We start from the raw sequence: 22,351 nt of genomic DNA, 5'->3' as shown, positions 1-22,351 counted from the left end.
CGGTATTAAATCATTTCTCTTGACAGCTTCGATTATTGGACGGGAGGGAGAATTCATTGAATTTGTTGTGAATGTAGAAACAGTTTTAGTTTCATCACAAATTGAATTATTAAGTGACTATAATTAACAGGAAATGATTCGTTTAAAAAGCTTTTTGGATAACAAATAAATATTGATGTTTGAGTGTTCTGTGTTACTTGGAAACTTCTATCTTTGGACAGTAAAACAAAATCGTACAGATTTTTATTAATTTTCCTGTAAGAAGAGTTCTGTCAAACTGACAATTTAGAATATAATATGGGAAAAATCATTGGAATGAACCAAAGAATAAAAATTAAAAAAGAAAAAAGAAATCTGAATTTGTATAAAAAAATGTGATTGATTAAATTATAGGATTTAACTTAAAATGTGATTTTTCATGAAGTTATATGAATGGAATTTAAACAGCTACTCTTGAAATCTGAAATTCAAATATGAATATATATATATATATATTAAAAGAAATACAACATCGTCTATAACAGAGGAGTGTGTAAAATAAAGAAAATTCAAAACAGATGGAAATTCATTATTTTTTTTACAATTTTCAAATGATTACCACGTAACATCATCATTATGAAGATTTAGAAACAATTGTAGCAAAGAAAGTAGCAAGAAGCTGTTTGGATTATTATCCGATGAGGAAATTCTTTATCATTAATCTTGCTATCAGAGAAAATTATTAACCTGGTCATTGGACAAAATTATAATCATCAGGTCATTGGAAAAAATTGAGAAAAAAAATCTATAAATTGTGATTTATTGTAATAATACAGAAACTGCTGTGTAAATTTTTATTACCGACAATTTCCTTTGATTTTAGAAGAAAAAAATGATCTGGAATAATTAAAGGTTCAATCAACTATTGATTATTCAGGAGAATATTCTTTGAAATAAAGAAAGTTTAATTAAATCTGAGTACGAATTTATATTCATTGTAAATAATGACTTGAGGAATTTAAGTTTTTCGTGATTGACGAACATTAGAATCTTAATTTGCATCTTTTAATGTGATATCATACACATTATATAACCTGTTAGATCAACTTATTATTCAGGAAATAGATACTGTGTCGTTTGGAATACGGAAAATTTCACTCTCACGATAGATTTACGTAAAACAATATTATCAGGCTGATAATATGAATATATATTTCTAGATAGATAAAACTTGTTGCATGATTACGTTATTTCTTTTGAGAAGTATCATGACTGATTTAGACCGATACGGTATCATGGCAATTTTGATATATCATTATTGTTGAATTTAGAGAAAAGCGACATATTAAGAAAATTTTTATAAGTGATGATTAAGTAGCTGTGTTGACAATCATTATGAAGAATTAAGTTTTTGGAAGTTAATCCATCTTTTTATGACCAATATATCGAAAACTTGAATGTACTGTGTACCTGTCATCTTTAAATTTGTTTTTTTTGTTGAATTTTTTCATTAATCTACAAACAGAGACATTAATTCAAATCTCTGGAAAAAAATTATATTTCAAAACTATTCCTAGGACAAATGTTTTGACGATTTTGTTTGGATTCACCAATGAAAAAAATTTATCGTCAATAGATCTGAGTTTGTATCTAGTATTAAACAGCAGACATGCAGGCTTCATCATATCCTAAACATTTGATTCAAACAGCTTTAAAGGTGATGAAAGACTCTCGATGCAGTTCTATTATCCTGAGATATTGACAGGGATTATAACAATGAAGACAAAAATTACGCCAAAATTAATTGGATGATAGGAAACTACTAGATCGAGATCGAACATAGATTTTATTTTTCTGCATTCTAATTGCTTGACAAAATGGAATTAAGTTCCGTATTTTTCACATTTAATATTTGTTCTTGAAATATCAGCGCAGACAAATTCGGTTACCATGTCAACACAAGGAAAGAAGGTCAAACTGTCTGTTACTAAGATAAAGGTAGGGGTACCAGGTTATTAATCTCATTTGTTTGTTGTCAGCAATTTGTATAATTAATATCATTTCCATTACTAGAAAATACTCTTTTTACTACACACTGATTTCTTACATCATTTAAATGTTTTATAGGCTAGCTGGATCCCTGCATCTATGAACTGACAACGTCATTAATATAGTGCCTGCTTAACATTTTTAAACATTTGTCTTAATTCTTATGAATATAATAAAAACCCTCCTAAAGAAATATATCAATTATATCATTTAACATGTTTATTTGAGCAGTCATAAGGAAATTGTCTCAATTAGAATATTCATCCCTTTGCTCGGTGTAATGACGTATATTTTATGCCCAACAAATAAAGTGACCTAAAACACTTTTGACATGGAAAGATAACGATTAAAATCAAGCGTATTGGTACTTAGGCCTATATTAAAGGTTTTTTTTAGCTCACAGTTCCGAAGGAACGGTGAGATTTTGCCATCACTTGGCGTCCGTCGTCGTGCGTCATCGTCGTCTGTCGTCGTCCGTCTGGAGTAAACTATTTCAAACATCTTTTCCTCTGAAATAACTGAACCAATTCCAACCAAACTTAAGCTGAATGATGCTTAGGGTATCTAGAATAAAGTTTGTGTTTAATTTACTGTTTCGTCAAATAACATGGCCGTCATGGCTAAAAATAGAACATAGGGGTAAAATGCAGTTTTTGGCTTATATCTCAAAAACCAAAGCATTTAGAGCAAATCTGACAAGTGGTTTAAAGTGTTCATTAGGTGAAGTTCTATCAGCCCTGAAATTTTCAGTTGAATCTGATAACCCATTGTTGGGTTGCTGCCACTAAATTGGTAATTTTAAGGAAATTTTGCAGTTTTTGGTTATTATCTTGAATATTATTAATGATAAAGATAAACTGTGAACAGAAAAAATGTTCAGCAAGGTAAGATCTACAAATAAGTTCATATGATCAAAATTGTCAATTGACCTTTTAAGGAGTTATTGCCCTTTAAGGAGTTATTGCCCTTTAAGGACAATTTTACACAATTTGTTTATCATGTTTTCTAACTTTAAACAATCTTCTCTGAAACTACTGAACCAATTTCAATAAAACTTAAGCTGAATGATTCTAAGGGTATCTAGAATAAAGTTTGTGTTTTATTTTCTGTTTCGTAAAAATAAAAAACATGGCCGCCATGGCTAAAAATAGACCGTAGGGGTAAAATGCTATTTTTGGCTTATATCTCAAAAACCAAAGCATTTAGAGCTAATCTGATGGAGGTAAAAATGTTTATTAGGTCAAGCTCTGTCAGCCCTGAAATTTTCAGATGAATCTAACAACCCATTGTTGGATTGCTGCCACTTAATTGGTTATTTTAAGGAGATTTTGCAGATCATTTTGGTTATTATCTTGAATATTATTAATTATAAAGATAAACTGAAAACAGCAAAAATGTTCAGCAAAGTAAGATCTACAAATAAGTTCGCATGACCAAAATTGTCAATTGTCCCCTTAAAGAGTTATTGCCCTTTAAAATCAATTTTTCACAATTTGTTCATTTAGTTTGCTTACTTTAAAAAATCTTCTCCTTTGAAACTGCTGAATCAATTTTGACCAAACTTGGGCTGAATGAGTTTCAGTATATCTAGTATAAATTTTGTATTTTATTTTCTTGTACGTCAAGAAACATAGCCACTATGGCTAAAATGAAACATAGGGGTAAAATGAATTTCTTTGATTAAAGAAAATATGACAGATACAAAGAACATTTCAATTGAAGTTTTAAGCCATTCATTAATATATATTGAAAAGCAAAAATAATCATTGATGAAAGATTTAAGCAAAAAATTACAGGTGAGCGATTCAGGCTCTTGATAGCCTCTTGTTTTATTCCCCGTTTTCCCTTATTTTAGAAAGGAACCACTTACATTCATACAATTTGATGCCAATTTGGCCCTTAATGAATAAAAGTGTTTCAAACTCTCTCTGATTTGCAAAATCAAAAGTTGAGTCTATGTTCTTTATAAAACATTGTGGTCTCAGTTTATAAGAAACCCTTTCAAGAGTAAAACAGCTATAAAATGACAGAAAATTCAGTAAAATGGCAAAACTACACACTTGTCACATCAAAAATAAAGGTCTGTATGCCCCTACCGTAGCGGAAAAGGCATTAAGGTTAACCCTTGTCTGTCCGTCCGTCTGTCCACACATACGTCCTGATATTTTGCCTCAACCAATTGTTATGAAATTTATACACAATTCTTATTACCACAAAACTCAGATCAAGTTAGAATTTGGGAGTCCCCTACTGACGTCTGTCCATTCGTCAGTCCGGCAAATCATTTTTCCTCCTATTTTTTCTTCATGCTTGAAGATATTGATTTGATAATTGGTAAATAGTTTTATCATGATATGTTACAGATCTAGTTCAAATTTTGTTCTGGTCTGATGATTTTGTGCAGAGTTATGGTCCTTGGACTTAGAAAATTCACTCAAATAATCAGTTTTCCTCACTTTTTTTCGTCATGCTTGAAGATAATATTGATATTAGGTATATAGTTTTATCATGACAACTTACAGATCAGTTTTGAATTTTGTTCCAGTCTGATGATTTTGTGCAGAGTTATGGTCCTTGAACTTAGAAAATTCTCTTAAATAATCAGTTTTCCTCACTTTTTTCTTCATGCTTGAAGATATTGACTTGATATCTTATATATATATATATATAAACAAGTCTAAATTGAAAACAACGTTCAAACCTATGATTGCGTTGGATAAAAACCTCAATTTTTTATACGTGTGCATGCAAAACAAATTTCTTGTTAGAGGGGTCTAAATACAGCACAAACAACATTTTCTAAAAGACCAAAAAAGTGAAAAAGTATATTTTAACAAAACGCATTTGACTAACAGGTCGAACAACAAATGTTCTTAAACCCTGCTGACTGCCATTGGCGATTGCCAAATAAATGGATCACCGATGTAATAAATGGATCTTAATTATAAATTTAATACTAAACAGAAAACAATAAACTTGGGGAAAGATGGTATACCGCAAACAAAAGGTGCAAAGGTTTTTGTACACCATATCCGGATTTCGACAATTAATGTCTCTTCAGTGATGTTAGGAATCGAAACGGTATTTGGAAAGCCATACAATTTACCTCAATTTAGGATAGACTCTTGAATTTTGAGGAGTCAAAATAGGATGAACGGATCATATAAACCCGAAGGCAAATATAATACAAGCCCAAATGAAAAAATATAAACAAGTCTAAATTGAAAACAACGTTCAAACCTATGATTGCGTTGGATAAAAACCGCAATTTTTATACATGTGCATGCAAAACAAATTTCTTGTTAAGAGGGGTCTAAATACAGCACAAACAACATTTTCTAAAAGACCAAAAAAGTTAAAAAGTATATTTTAACAAAACACATTTGACATATACATATATAGTTTACACCATGACAAGTTATAGATCAAGTTAGCATTTTGTTCCAATACAATGAATTTTTAACCGGTAGGGGACTATGTATTGCCATGCAATACTCTCAGAATGCTTATTCTGTTTAAAATAATATAGTATTGAGGAGCTGTGAGGGGAGGGGGGGGATACTGTTGTGTGATCACTCACAGTTCTATAAACCTTTTTTATGATTATTTTTGCTTTATAAGTAATATGCTATTGCAATTTTATTGATAGTCTCGATTTTGATAATTATAATTAATATCCAGATTCAAACTATTGTAATGATAGTCCAAATTTCAATTATTATTATAAAAGTCCAGTTTTCAATTATTGTAATACAACTTAATACAAGTGCAGATTTAAGTTAGAAATGAAATGAGAAATGAACGCCTGTTTTTAGTTAATCGACAGTTTGATTAATCATTGATTTCAACGTTAAAACAGACATGTTAAATAATTATTGTATTGATGCTGTTTTTATGTTATCCATTCAAAATTAATGATTTTACTGTTATCCATTTAAAAGTAATGATTTTACTGCAGGACCATTATTATCCCACATCAAAGAAATTTGTTTTATTTGGAAGAGATTGTGAATATTACAACAGATTATCGAGAATCAATCCATGGAGAACAGTTTGATATTCTAGATTTCTGATTTTGGCTTAATTGGATGACTGTGGTTTAATTTAAGATTTTTCATTTTTATTATGAAACTTTTGGTGATCATTTATTCATTTTACTATTAAAAACAGTTTGAAATCAGTAGTTCTGATTGAGCTTTATTGTAGGATGACTGGGGTTTATTTTAAAATTGATCATTTTTATAATGGAAATTTTGTCGATCATTTATTCATTGTTCCATTAAAAATTGTTTGAATTCAGTAGGAGGATTATTGATACAAGTATGATCGTTATTCCAAGTTTGGTCTTATTTAATTGAGAAAATTTTGATTGCTCTTACATTATGCAAACAGTTCATTAATTAAAGGAGACATGTGGTATACAACACATCAATGAGACAGCAACCCGATAATAAAAGTAGATGTACAGTATATGTGACTGAGAGACAGCAACACGATAATAAAAGGAGATGTACAGTATATGTGATTGAGAGACAGCAACCCGATAATAAAAGGAGATGTACAGTATATGTGATTGAGAGAGCATCCAAAAAATACAAAGTTAGGATAGAGATTTATACAGGTGGTGATTGAATAGGGCTTTAATTGCTGTTCTTCATCTCAAAGTCATACTGTGGCCTTCAACAGGGAGCAAAAGCACACACTAACTTGTGTCTAATCCTGTGGTCCTTTTTAAACAATAAAATATGTTTAAACTAACACTAAGCTCAAGAGAGCCCTTGCACAAATTTAAGTTGATTTTAGTTAAAATAATGAGATGTAGTATGAATGGCATTGTAACAAATATCAACCAAAGTTCACATGACTTACATGTACGCAACAATCATGACGCTGTAGCCTATTTGCTTAAGATTTTTTTGTACAGAAATAAGGAAGTTATATGGTTTTTCTTTTGAATTTTAGTTTGAAGATTATGAGCGATATTATTCATGGACGGTATGTCAGTGTTTTATATTATGGTCAAATAAGAAAGTAGTTTGGTTATAAAGGATCTTGTGGATTTTTCTTAATTACTTTTGTATCCATCATGGACAGTACGATAGCATTTTTATATCATGATCAAATTAGACAGTAGTTGGTTTATGATATTTGTGGTGGATGTTTTTATTACTACTGTAAATTCAGAAATTATTGCGTGCATTTATTATTGCGATTTTTGAAGAATGGACCTAAATGCGAGATTAATTATTGCGATTTCAGGAAAAGCTGCTTACAGATATATGCATCGGATATCAGAATGCGAGATTAATTATTGCGATTTCAGGAAAAACTGCTTACAGATATATGCATCAGATATCAGACTGCGAGATTAATTATTGCGATTTCAGGAAAAGCTGCTTACAGATATATTCATCAGATATCAGAATGCAAGTTTTTATTATTGTGATACCCAACCAGTTGCATTATTCGCTTTAATAAAAACCTCTCAATAATTTCTGAATTTACTGTATAAATGATAGGTGTTTTTGAAACAACTCATATTAAAATGAGGTTATTGTCCAATTCTATGTACTGACAACTTTATTTTCACTACAGCAGATTTTTCATTGGTTTATACCAAATCAAATTCTTTTAACAGAACTACCAGGGGTTTTGGTTAAGAGTTTATAACAGGTAATTTTGGTTTATTTAGTAGACCTGGTTTACCAGTAAGAGAATAATCCTTATCACCTTGGTAACAAAGGTCTTTATTATTAGAGTGTTACTTGATTACATCATAAATCTGAAAAGAGATTTTACAATGAAAGCTTAACACCTAATATTGTCAAAGTTCATATTAGTGTAAATTCCAATTAGGGATATTATTAAGGTATAAATCTGATATAAGATCAATTAGCGGATGAAAAAAAGCTGTTCTTTATTGAACTGAACTGATAAGAAAACAATAAACTATGTGAGAGGCAGGAACAACTCTTCTTCTATGTCAGCATTAGGATTCAATTAAAAATTGGTTAATTGATTTTTAAATTGATTTTGTTTTATACTGATTTTTTATAGTGTTTCATTTTTCTTTTTGATAATTTAATCCCTTTGCTTGTCTCATTGGCATGAATTTACCTCCCTTTAGTTGTTTTTTAAATATGCAATCTTTGTAACACTCTCAGTTGTAAAATTTGTAAAATTTCTTTAGTTTGAATAACAGATGATGAAGTAAATATTTTATTATTATTATGTACTGTAATTATATCAGTTCAAAGTTACAGCCATTATAAACAATTCCCAGGCAAACATCCTGGCATTTTAATCTTCTTCATGGTGCTTATACCAAACTCCTCTTCTTTCTACTGTTCTATAACACAATTTATTTTCTATATATATAAAAAAAAATCTTATGAGATATTTAAATGAAGTTCAAAATCTGAGGGGTTAGGTGAAAAACACCTAGTCTGATAATATAAGTTAATTAATTGGGGTCGTCTGATTGGTCATGCAGTTAATTGTTGTGATGTCATCCAGAAATTATGTATTAAGAACTTTTTGCTTTCAGGAAGCCCACAAAATAGTTACAAGTGAAACAATTTAAATTTCCTGATTAACAATTTGTATTTATTCATTTCAGGACAGTAGACCTAGCACAAAGAACAGTAGGCAGTCTAGCAAAGGGAAGCAACTCCCTACAAAGTCTCCTAAGCGGGATGTAAGTTGAGGATTAATGTAAAAACAGAAATTTTCATTGGGTTCTAAATTTCCTTTATTTTGTGGATTGATATTATTCATAAGATTAAAACACCACTTTCACTTATGGAAACCACTTAAAAAATAATCTATGAAATCAATTTTAGGGACAAAAAATATAGAAGTTTAAATCTCACAAAATTCAATGTTGCTACTTAGTCATTTACAAAGCCTCCGTTTTGAATTTGAAAATTTAACTCTTTTGAGTGGAGAAATATTGTATCACACTAAATACAGAGATAAAATCTTTATTTATGAATTTTCTGTAAAGAATCAGTTTTATTTTGATTTTATCAAAAATGCAATTTCAGTTTCTTAGTGTTGTAAACATTCAATAACGCGGTTTTACCTTTGTGTTAACGTAACGTCGTTCCCGGCAAAATTGGCAGTTGCCGATTTAGCGTTACGAAATTCCGCCAACATGTGGCATTCGAATAACATCTTTGTTTTCTAACTTGTTATTAATCCTACATTTCTTTAGTTACTTGTATTTATATGCTTTATATTGATAAATCGGTGTCGAGACGTATGAAATCGTGATTGCTTTCTTTATAATCCAATATTTACGTATGTATTGACAGTGATTTATATGATTAACCTTGACCAGTAGCGACCTATTTTCTTACGCGCAAGGATAAGGCGTGATAAGTATTATAAAAAGGGGATTTTCCGAATAGCAAAACGAATTTGAACTCATCTTTACAGAAACTTAATAGGTAAATACTTCACGCACGAAAATCACAGAAAACCGTTAAACATATTGTACTTTCATTCTTTGTAGTAATTTATAGTAATAATAATAATTTCTATTTCTTGAAATAGTAGTTTAGTTGTTATTTTATTTAGAAAACCTGGCTAATGTATTTCGAAAAGCTATTGAATAGAATAAATATCTACAGACTAAAGGTATTGTAAGAAAGATTGAGAACAATCTTTACACTTAGTATAAAAATAAGGAGATGTGGTATGATTGCCAATGAGACAACTATCCACCAAAGTTCAGATGAAGTAGATGTTAGCAATTATAGGCTACCGTATCATGTCTTCAACAATTTGAAAAACCCATACCGTATAGTCAGCTTTGTTTAACTTGGGTAAATTTTTGGTAAAAACCTGTGCAATGTTCAAAAATATACAATTAGCAATGATTCATAGTAACCTTTTTCATGTTTATGGTGAGTATTGGACATTTTAATTTTCCAACTTAGTCAAAAGACTTCTTTTTTCTTATTTAGGGAAAATCCGGGAAAGGTGAGTAAACAAGTGATGTTATACTAATAAACCCACTAATTTTCACTTGTGATTTATTGTAAAGATTCACTGATTGAAAAAGAAAGTGTCACAAGATGTAAAACTTGAATAGTAATACTTATATAAATACAAAAATAAATGAGAAAATTGCAAAAGATAAGTCGCTGCAAAATTAGAATTAAAGGGCTGAGCGCAAATTGAAGTTTCATTGAAAATAAGTTTGTTTTGAGTAATCCATTTAATAAGAACACAAAATTAAAAACAAACACTGCTTGATTAAAAACATGTATTTCTGTGGGCACAGTTCATGTTGCTCAACAGAATAAAGTTTGTAGAGGCAACTAAAATGTAGAGCTTTAATTAAAAGAACAACGAAAACAACTCAAGGTCAGCTTTGTTTGAGGGAGTGGTAACCTTAGATGTAGTAGGATAAAAAAAAAGATGGGCAGAAGTTGATGAGTCAAAAACCATAAATCAAACAAAAACAGACCATGTGCAAAAAGAAAAACACGTAGCTTAAAAATCAAAAAGTGCGTACACAGTACAGCTAAAAGGATGAAAAGACAAACAACAGTATACTGAAAACTACACAAAAAACTATAGACTGAGCAAAACAAACCACACCAGAAATAAAACCAAGGTTAATCTCAATTGCTGTTAAAGGGTTAGAAGATCCTGCTTTACTCTTGGCACCTATTGTGTTGCTCAATCTGTAAATGTAGACATGACATGTTGCATTTAAATCATGCAAGAATCCATGCACTAATAGGCATGTAGCCAGCTGAGGACCACCTCGGGGTGCGGGATTTTCTCGCTGCGTTGAAGACCCATTGGTGGCCTTTGGCTGTTGTCTGCTCTTTGGTCGGGTTGTTGTCTCTTTGACATATTCCCCATTTCCATTCTCAATTTTATCTCTTTGTCTGATAGCCCACAAGTCATGAACAATGCATGTATTTTTGAATAACCTTAATAATTTCTGCAGATAAATTAAAAAAAAAGAAAATAGATGTGATTACTTTCATTATAAACAGATACATTCAGACAACATTTATTTAACATTACATTTTTTTTTATCTGTTTAGTCCATCAGAAACCTTTTATAGAAAAATGAATTAGAATTAATTGATCTGATAAAAAGCAAAACTACAATTTAAAGAAAAACAACCTTCCTGTTTTTTTACAATATGAGTTCAAGTAAAGTAAGATAACTCTAACATGATTTGGTTTCTGTAGATTTGGCCGATACTTCTATACAGGATGAAGGTGGTGATCCTAACACAGCCCACGTAGAGACGAGACAGAGTAAGAAAAATAAATCATCCCTGGAGCCGTTACGGGAGGGAGAAGTTATAGAATTTACAGATCAGTATGATCTTAAGGATAATGATGCATGGGTAAGTCTGCTGATATAGTGTGAGGGTTGTGGGACACTGGAGCCGTTAAGGGAGGGAGAAGTTATAGAATTCACAGATCAGTATGATCTTAAGGATAATGATGCTTGGGTAAGTCTGCTGATTTAGTGTTGGAGGTCATGGGTCACTGGAGCCTTTACGGGAGGGAGAGAAGTTATAGAATTTACATGTCAGTATGATTTAAAAGATAATGATGCTTGGGTATGTCTGCTGATATAATATGGGGGTCATGGGTCACTGGAGCCATTACTGGAGGGAGAAGTTATAGAATTTACATGTCAGTATGATTTAAAAGATAATGATGCTTGGGTATGTCTGCTGATATAATATGGAGGTCATGGGTCACTGGAGCCATTACTGGAGGGAGAAGTTATAGAATTTACAGAGCAGTACATATTCATTCTTGACCTGTATAAAAAACTTAAGGGACCTTTTCCTACTTTAGATTGTACTATTGATAAAACTTGCTTTTGCTGCTACATAATCATTGTGTGATGACGGTAATGTTAAACTGTCATCTATTATCAATCAATAAAGGGGTATAATATAAATACATGTAAGGGCTAATACAGGGACTTTATACAGACCTTTAAAATGTGCCATTGATAAAACTTGTTCTTGAAGCCATTGTTTTCTCAGGTGTTATTAAATACGTTCATTAATCATCAATTAATTATAACAAAATTTTTTCAATTGTTTATAGTTAACAATATGAAAAATTGGATATAAGTTTATTGATTATTATTTTCCAGTCTACGTTACCAGTGGAACAGATGCAAAGTAGATATATACAGTACAGAAAACTGGTATGTCTAAATACCACAATTCTTACAGTCAGCATAATCCTGATTTATAATTGTCTATCTTATGTCTTACATCGAGGAAACAGTGAAAAATTTTGAAACACACTAATTCGCTCGAAGAGAATTCTGTTGGCTGATCACTTATAATGTAACTAATACTGATCTCTACAACTAGGAATCCAACACTTGCTGAAAGATGAACAATTTCAGTCCAAATTACAACTAATTCAGCCTTGACATTTACTTTTATAACTGTGGATTCAATCTTTACATGAGATACTAATTTTTATTGATTTCTTGGGAATAGGTAAAAACTGAATTAGATGTACATCAAAGAACATAATTCTTATTGGCTAGTATGGAGACTTTAGCAAAACTATGAAATCAAGCATTAAGCAACATACAATTTTTCCTCAATCCATGAAAAATTGGTATCTACGAAAAATCTACAGTACCTTGAAAGTGTCACCCATGGAGGCTTTTAAAATGGACAACAGAATAAAATGAATTCAACAGTGATGAATTTTGGATTTTGAAATTTTATATAAATATTTTTTTTTCTAGTTTAAGAGAGATAACTCTGTTATTTTTTTGTAGACCAAAGAAAGATTGGAAGAGCTTGAAGATCAACTAGAAGTGACCGTGGCCAAAACACAAAGGAAAGTCAACAACCTTAAACATCAGTTCCAGGAACATAAAAATAAATGGGAATCGGTAAGTTAATACTTGTTTCAAAGGGATTGTACATTACTTAAGTAAAGAAAAAGCAATTTTTATGAAAAAATTTTAAAAGAATAAATACAAAATTATCTTCGCAAATAAATTGATATGATGTTATTAAAAATCCTGAGATCAAAATTTTTAGAAAATATTATCACTGCACTAGACCTGAACTTATTCAACCAATAAACAATTAAAAAAAGAAATTTCTATACATGGAAAGAAAGGATAAAAGAATATGTATAAGTGTTAACATACCTTTACATAGTCTCTCAGTTCTGTTAATTCAGAATTTTGTCATGTTATCATTAATGCTATAATTGTAATAGAAAAGGCGTTGCAAGAATAAAAACTTGTATTTAAATTTTATAGCATAATTTATATATGCAGCATTTATTGAAATTGCAATAATTAATCTCCCATTTTTTTTCCATTCTTCAAAAACCGCAATAATAAATGCAGACAATAATTTCAGAGATTACAGTATGCTATGGCTTGTTTTGATTTATAGTTCACATGTCTGTATCAATTTTAGGTCCATTGTGTTTTCAAAACTTAAGTTCCTTTCGACCAAAATTTTTACCACATTCTGAATCCTCAATGTCATTAAAATGACTCTTTTGAAGTTCAGAGTTATCTGCCTTACAAATAGAATACACTCAGAATTCAATATTTTTCTTCAGGAAAGAAAACTTCTCATAGACCAAGTAGAACAGGCCCAGAAATTACAGACAGAGGCTGAGAAAGAGGCCGATAATGCTATGTCACAGCTTGAGGAATTCATCAATGAACAGGAAAGATTGGTGAGTAGCTTTCTCCCCTTGGTGAGAAGAAGACTAATAACAAATCATAAAAGAGAGGGATTTTTTATTAAGAGAAAAATTGGTGAGAAGTAATCTCCCTTGAAGTTTAGAGTTTTTTCCCCATCTTTGGATTATGGCCCAAACTGTTTAGGAATTAGGGGCCAAAAAGGGGCAAAAATAACTAGCATTTTTCTGGTTTCTGGACGATAACTTTAGAATAAGTCTTTGGATCTCTATGAAATTGTACCAAAAGGTATATCTAAAACGGAAGGTTGGGATTGATTTTTGGGGTAATGGCCCTAACTGTATGGGCAAAAGGGGCCAAAACAATACTTTTCTAATACTTTGTATAAATTGCTTATTTCTTGACCAATTTCAAATCCTTGAATTCTTGGGGTTCTTTAATATGCTGAATCTAACCGTGTATTTAGATTTTGGATATTTTGGGCCCTGTTTTTAATGGGTCCACATTGAGGTCCAAAGGGTCCAAAATTAAACTTTGTTTGATTTTAACAAAAATTGAATTCAAGGGGTTGTTTGATATGCTGAATCTAAACATGTATTTCGATTTTTTATTTCGGGCCCGGATTTTCAAGTTGGTCCAAATTTTGTTAATTTTTTGGAAGAACTTTGTGGTAGGTTTGTTAGTTATTGTGTATAAATTAATTTTCAGAATGTTATATATATATATATATATATACCCCTCTACCACGAAATTTGTTTACCACGAAATTTGTTTTACATGCACACGTATAAAAATTGCGGTTTTTATCCAACGCAATCATAGGTTTGAACGTTGTTTTCAATTTAGACTTTTATATATATATATATATATATATATTTATTTTTTTGTTTTTTTTTGATGAAGAGAACCCCTTCAAAAACTTAGCTTGTATTGTGCATTAATAAATAAATAAATAAAATTATTGGTGTACTTGGATATGCTGAGTCTAACCATGTATTTAGATTTTGGATATTGGACCATAATAGTCCAATTTAAAAAAAATTCAGTTCTTTGACCACATTTATTTTGTGCAAGAAACCTATGCTGTGTCAAATATGTAATCACAATCCAAATTCAGAGCTGTATCTAGCTTGAATGTACCGGTAGTGTCCATACTTGCCCCAACTGTTCACGGTTCATCCTTTGTGGTCGTATCAAGCTGCACCTCACAGAGCATATTATTGGTTTTGTTGTAGAGTTGGGTTGCTTTTGGTGAAATCCCAATTCTTCTATTGATCATATTTAGCAACCAATATTTGTATAAATTGATAAGTCATCTCTCTATGTTATTGGACAGACCTATTGACAGCAGGATAAAATCGTATTTATTTAGCATGATCTAGATTATCTTTGTATTGTCTGTTTAAATGTACACATATGTGTAATAATGTGTAACTTCTTTGTGGATAATTGGGTAACAGATAGCATTGTGTTATCAATTAAATTAAAGCTGTGAAAATATTACTTATTAGGAAGGGGTACAGAAAAGGGAGAAATTAGAATTATATTTTAATTTATCAGATTCAGCTTTTTTCAAATTTTTTTATTGGTTAATTAAAATCGAAATCTGTAGGCATCAATATGCAACACCTTGTTAATATTTCTTTTTATATTTTACTGAATTGATAAACGGCAAAATTTGGATAAATTTATTTGCCATTTAAGCAATTAAGGCTCTTAGGAGCCTTTATATAAAAATAAGAAGATCATTTATGATTGCCAATGAGACAACTCTCCACCAGAGACCAAATGACGTACTGAAGATAACAACTTACTATAAGTCACCGTACGGCCTTCAACAATGAACAAAACACATACCACATAGTAAGCTTTAAAAGGCTGCAAATTGATAAATGTAAAACAATTCAAAGAAGAAAACTAACGGCCTGATTTATGTTCATATACAACTCTGAAGGTTAACAATTAAGGTTCTTGTTGATATCCAACTCTGAATAAAGACTTTTATTAATATAAGGTACAAATGGGTATAAAGGTTTTTGTGTAGGGAGCAGTTATTGTTTATGTAGGGACAAATCTATTAGACTGTTGATGTATGCTACACTGCATACAGATTGATATCAATATATAATATGAAACAGTTGGTATATGGCTATTAAAGTGTTGAAAATAATGAGGGGTTCAGAACAAGTGACTTTATCATAATGCCACGAGATAAAATGTATAATATTAAAAATAGGGAAAAACTTCACTATTATTATAAATTTAAAAAATCGGTGTATTTGTTGAATTTAAAAAAAAAATTTACTTCACAACTTTTTATAGAATCCATTTAAATAATTCAATAAAAGATTCAATATTCCCTCAATGTACCCCAATCAAATTGGACAAGTTGATCACAACTAATTCAACAGTTTAATTTGTTTTTACAATAGAATAAAAGATATACAAAGTATTAAATGAATATTGTCTAAAATCTCCTGTGTCCCGTCTTATCACATTTATATAAATATTGTGTTTGGGAAATTAATGGTCTGAAATATATTCTCATTTAATTATTTTTGTTGGAAAGTGTCTTTGAAAATATTTAATTTTCTTCAGAGTTATGTGATATATAGAGACGATCTAAATTTCAACCATTTCAACATTTTTGTTGGAATTATTCATTTGTTTGCAATAACAGGATTAAACCTGAAAAAAAAAATATCAATGAAAAATCTGAGAACTTGTGTTTTTGTTTGTAACTTTTTCATGTTTCGTACATCAAGCTAGAACGATTGATTAGTGTTAGTTTTACGCTGCATCAGCTTCATGTTTTTTTAATTTGATTCAACAAGTAGATATTCAGACAGTAAAATTGACTTTTTGAATCAGGATTTCAAATTAGGAAACATATTGTTGATTAATTTTACAGATTCACTGGATTATATTTCAAAGAACTGTGAATAAAGACAATTTCACGGTTCATTGAACAATTTAATATGTGTTAAATGTTTGTGTTGGATGTATGATCTAGGAATTAACACTCTACCAACAAAGTAAACCTGCATTCTGATTCTTTAGATCTCAAAAGAATACCAGAGATATAAAGAATATTTTATGTAGAGAAATCTGCAGTTTTTATCATATCTCTGATGTCACTATCTGATTAAAAAGTTAAAAAATATTTCCAATGTAACATTTTATTCATTCTCTGACTGGGATAATATTTTTCTTTGGATTGTCTCTTGGATATTTCTCTCGAATTGGCAAATAAGACTTATTGCAGTGCAGCTTTCCTTTCTTTTTAAAAAGTGATATTTTGTAATGTTATTCATTGACACCAATTCTTATAGATGGAATATTGAAAGTGATTTTTAAAGCTTAATATCTAACATTAGCTTAGTAACTTTGTATCACCGATTCTTATAGATGGAATATTGAAAGTGATTTATAAAGCTCAATAACTAACATTAGCCAAGTAACATAATGTATCCAGCCATAAAGGATTCTAAATTTCTATTAAAGGGACAGAAAATTTCAAAGGTAATTTCTTGCACGAAAAAAAACAATACCATATGATACCAAATTTCACATCACTCATATGTATCATACATTGGTATTACACATGTGTTCATTTAATAAGGTTACACATGAGAAAACAAGTTATGTGGATTCATTTATTTTCTGGGGTACAAATTTTCATGAATTGAGGAACAATTGTATTTTCCTAGATTTTTGATTTTATGATTTTGCCAAATTTTACTTACAAATCTAAAGAAAATTTATATTCCGTTAAACATTTAAATTCAAGGTTTACTAAATATACTTACTAAATCTGCGAAAGTGTGTACCCCATGAATAAAAATGTGTACGCCATAAATAAAATGTGTACACAATGAATAAAAATGTGTACCCCATGAATGAATATAGGTACCCATGAATAAATATGTGTATCCCATGAATAAAAATGTGTATCCCATGAATGAAAATATTTACCTCATGAATAAATATGTGTACCCCATAAATAAATTTGTACCTCATGAATAAAAATGTGTACTTCATGAAAAAGTATGTGTACCCCATGACAAAATATGTGTACTCCATGAACAAAACTGTGTACCCCATGAATAAAAATGATTCCCCAATTATAAGAGCATTAAAGAGAATATAAAGTAGGAAATTGGTCTCTAAGGCTTGTTGTCTTATTTGACTGTCCATTGGATAGGGGAGTTATGAAATGGAATTCCTAGTAAATAACATAATATTAGACATTATCTTAACCTCGTATTATTTGAAATGCAAATAATAAGGCATAATGAAACCATTGTTATACACTGTTGATTCCACCCACATATGTAAACATTGAGCAAACAAACAGTCAAAGTCTGTATTTTCTGAAATTGATTGACTCATGTAAATCAAAATTTCTGGTCATACTCCCATAAATTTCTAGAGGTAGTCTAACATTCCCATCATTCATTCATGGTGATCTACTTTGCAGAACTTACATGACCTACATATTGGATTTATTGTGTTCTTGTCCACAATTTCCTTGAAATATTTGCCACTGTGCTTTAAACAAAAAACAATGAATCAATTAGTTATGTATGGTGTGGGGAAAATAATTAAATAAATCTTGTATACATACTTAGATTAAATGTATCCCATCATGCATCTTAATTTTTATTTCCCATAATTATTTGCAGGAAGATGAGGAGGAGGGTAAGCGTACTGACATTGTCAAAGCTGTTACACGTCCTTCAAGACAAAAACCACCAGATGAAGCAGGAGACAGGAAGTCTGTTTCATCAGACACACAGACACAGAAAGAACCTGAAGCAGCCGAACCACAGTCTTCTGCAGAACGTCCCTCAGAGGAACATACAGAACCAGAATTATCTAGACTTATGCAGCAGACAGATGATGCCAAGGTAATAAACTTTGACCTTTGGTGTTTCTGTTGTTTTTCTCATCTAGAACTACAAAACTTTTTTTCTTACTTGTAGTATATTTTTGTATAACTCCTAATAATATCAGATTATTTTTGTATAGAAAGATTTATTCAGATTTGTTTATTTTAGTTTCATGTTGTTATGGAAACGTTATGTAGATTTTATTAATACTATGTAGATTTAAGATATAAGACTTTCTACATTTTATGTGCTTTATCATAACGACCCTGCATACCCAAGGTATTCACTTTAAGGACTCTACCGTACTACAGATTTCCCAGGCGTTGGTTCACTTTCGTTTGTAATTTATGTAGATTTTTGTTATGAATAATAACAAATGATGCATTAAACTGAGAGCCATGTGACAATTTTTGGACTGATGAGCCAACTGTATAGTTTTTTTAGAAGGCTGAATTTTCTAGCTCATATGGTCTAAAGTGACATGAACTATTTGTCATTTAATATTTTCAAACAAAAATGTAGACTTGTATTTCAAAATTTCCAGTTGTTATGCCATTACCAAATTACAATAAAATTTAGTGAGATACAGCAACAATTATTGGTAGGTATTAAAGAGAGTAATCTCCCTTGATATATGGCAGACAACACGTCTTTATCAGTTTTACAGATAATTTCATTATTTAGTGTCCTGACAATTATTGGTAGGTACTAAAGAGAGTAATCTCCCTTGATATATGGCAGACGACACTTCTATATCAGTTTTACAGATAATTTCATTATTTAGTGTCCTGACAATTATTGGTAGGTATTAAAGAGAGTAATCTCCCTTGATAAAATACAGACAATACTTACTTATGTTGTACAGATTGTTTCATTACTTAAGAGTAGTGATAAAGAAGAAATTTAGCTACCCATTTACACAATCTTGTGAGTTTAAAAATCTTTTTCGCAAATTTTTATATTTATATATATTTCTCCTTTGTTTAAAGTCTCAGAGACAACATTCAGAATCCATCAGTGAGATGGACTCAGATATAGCACCTTGGTTGAAGTTAAGCAACGAAGATACACGTAATACAGAGGTCTTTGATAGTCCAGACCTTAAAATGAGGTCTAAACAGAGCTACAGATCACGTAGTGAACTTAGACGACCTGAGAGTGAGCGTGTCCCAATGGAGAGGATTTCTTCAGAACCAAGGAATAGGATTAAATCGGAGCATAGTGATCAGATTGTGTCTGACGTTTCCCATGGTAACGACTTTGATGAAAGAGAAGAAGTTGACCTTGATGCAGATGTAGAATTATATACAGACGACCATAAATCAACGCAAGAGGCATCAGTTTCACAGAAAAGTTTGAAGTCTAGAAATTCCAGAAATCGTTCATCCATGTCCAGAAAGAGTTTGTCTACAAAAGGTTCATTACATGAAGTGGAAAATCCTGAATCACAAAAATCTTCAAGGTTAAGTTCTGAGGAAACCAAATTAAAATCTGGACAAAAAAGTAGGTCAACAACAAAACACAGCTCAAATCGAGATAGTAAATCCCGTAGAAGTTCCCTTAAGGGTGATGATGGGAGAACCCATAGTAGTTCATTAAAGGGTGAAGATGGGAGAACCCATAGTAGTTCATTAAAGGTTGAAGAAACTGATGGATTAAAATCTCGTCGCAGTTCACTTAACCCCAATGAGGTGGAAAGGGTAACATCAGGTAAAAGTTCCATTCTAGCAGAAGATGATGAACCAATACAGTCCAAATCTCGACGAAGCTCCCTTCTTATAGAAGATGAGGATAAACTGCCATTGATAGATACAAGACGAAGCTCTTTGGTATCAAAAACATCAACCATCACCGACATTTTCCCTGCCGAAGATTCCGATGAAGATATTGGTGATGATTTTCATCGTCAAGTACAAAGTCGTGGAAAATCTCAAATATTAAAACGTAGTCGTAACCTAGATGGTGAACCATTAAGTGGAAGAAAAACTACCCCTCCTTATTCCAAACAGGTTTGCGGCAACAGATTGTCTAACTTTCACTGGAATTTTTGTGACAGAATCACCCTTATTACTTGTGGTCTAACCAAAAGTCACCTGAACTTTTTAAGTCACATCCTTAGCATTTGTGGTCTAACCAAAAGTCACATGATCAACTGTTTTATTTCAGCATTGTGTGTTATAATGCACTGTAATGTACATAACACAACAATTTAATATTGTGTATAATTATTGCTGTAGGTGTGTAATAATTTGTTTATTTTCCTTTTCACATTTAGTTTAATCTTAAATTCTGTAATTTGTCAGAGATTTCAAAGGTCAAAATGGACCAATTCAGAAATTCAACTTTTGTCCTGGTGAATAATAATTCCCAGATTCAGCATTCTTGTGAATTGCATCAAGAACATCATGCAATATCCTTTCTGAATTGGTCTATTCTATCTAGCCTGTTTGATTAAAACTTATAAATTGTTCACCATTTTTTTCTTAGTATTGCTTTGACCCTTATGGATGTAATTTTGCAATAAAGATTATAAACACCAACAATCAATCAATCAAAAGCATGGTTTCTTTGGTTTTTTTTGCTAGTACAAATATATATAAATTTAATCACATTCAACCAATAGATGACTGACAATTCGATGATAAGTTAACTATTTTTAACAACAGTTTAAATGTATAAAAAATTTAATGAATTGTAATGATGTTGTCTAAACAATTTAACTGATGGTCTGGATGGGGTTTAAAAGATGGAAAAAAAATAATAAATAACTAAAATATAGAGAAAAATATGGTACATAGATAATAAAAAATGGAATATAATGGGCCAAAATATTTTTAGAATAAAGAAAAGAAAAAAGAAGAATATAAAAAAAGGGACAAACAAAATATAGAATAAAGCCATATATAGAGCAGAAGTATTTGAAGTCAATAATGGGCTGAACAAATAAAGAATAGAGAATTATTGGCCAAACAAATAAAGAATAGAGAATTATTGGCCAAACAAATAAAGAGTAGAGAATTATTGGCTAAACAAATAAAGAAAAGAGAATTATTGGCCAAACAAATAAAGAATAGAGAATTATTGGCCAAACAAATAAAGTATAGAGAATGATGAGCCAAACAAATAAAGAATACGGTAGAGAATTATTGGCCAAACAAATAAAGACTAGAGAATTATTGGCCAAACAAATAAAGAATAGAGAATTATTGGCCAAACAAATAAAGACTAGAGAATTATTGGCCAAACAAATAAAGAATAGAGAATTTTTGGCCAAACAAATAAAGAATAGAGAATTATTGGCCAAACAAATAAAGACTAGAGAATTATTGGCCAAACAAATAAAGAATAGAGAATTATTGGCCAAACAAATAAAGAGTAGAGAATTATTGGCCAAAGTATTTAAGGAATACAGAAATGAAGTGTGACCCCTACCATATAGACCCTCACTACTTCATTGTTTCCACATCTTATGTATCATTTTGGAATTCAGTAGAAAAATAAATACAATGTTTTAAATACAATGATAATTATATCCTGTATGTAAGAAAAACAATGATGTTAGGGAGGTATTGAAGAAGGTTAACATGGCGTTGAATATATCTTTTAAAACAGTTTTTTTTTTTCAATCGGTTATTTTGTTTAAATCTAGGTTTATTCTACACAGATGTTTTCATGGAATGCACATGGATGAATTTTATAAAGGATATTTTTGTATAGACATTTGCACATTTTAGAATTTACC

At 30.6% G+C, this 22,351-nt stretch overlaps 1 protein-coding gene across 12 annotated transcripts in view; it reads left to right on the top strand.

Moving 5' to 3' along the window:
- Positions 1-22,351, top strand: part of LOC127699797 (myosin heavy chain, striated muscle-like) — a 156,539-nt gene that overhangs the window by 95,039 nt on the left and 39,149 nt on the right. For all 12 annotated transcript variants that reach the window (XM_052203151.1, XM_052203145.1, XM_052203150.1 and 9 more), the window contains 7 exons: positions 8,648-8,725; positions 9,999-10,014; positions 11,248-11,408; positions 12,179-12,232; positions 12,827-12,943; positions 13,633-13,752; positions 18,403-18,627. In XM_052203151.1, coding sequence (XP_052059111.1) covers positions 8,648-8,725; positions 9,999-10,014; positions 11,248-11,408; positions 12,179-12,232; positions 12,827-12,943; positions 13,633-13,752; positions 18,403-18,627 — 771 coding nt within the window. The remainder of the gene's footprint in view (positions 1-8,647; positions 8,726-9,998; positions 10,015-11,247; positions 11,409-12,178; positions 12,233-12,826; positions 12,944-13,632; positions 13,753-18,402; positions 18,628-22,351) is intronic.

Source organism: Mytilus californianus, unplaced genomic scaffold, assembly GCF_021869535.1.
Source record: "Mytilus californianus isolate M0D057914Y unplaced genomic scaffold, xbMytCali1.0.p SCAF_41, whole genome shotgun sequence".
Lineage (NCBI taxonomy): Eukaryota > Metazoa > Mollusca > Bivalvia > Mytilida > Mytilidae > Mytilus > Mytilus californianus.
Note: the sequence above shows the minus strand (reverse complement) of the source record. Positions and strands in the feature narration are given on the sequence as shown.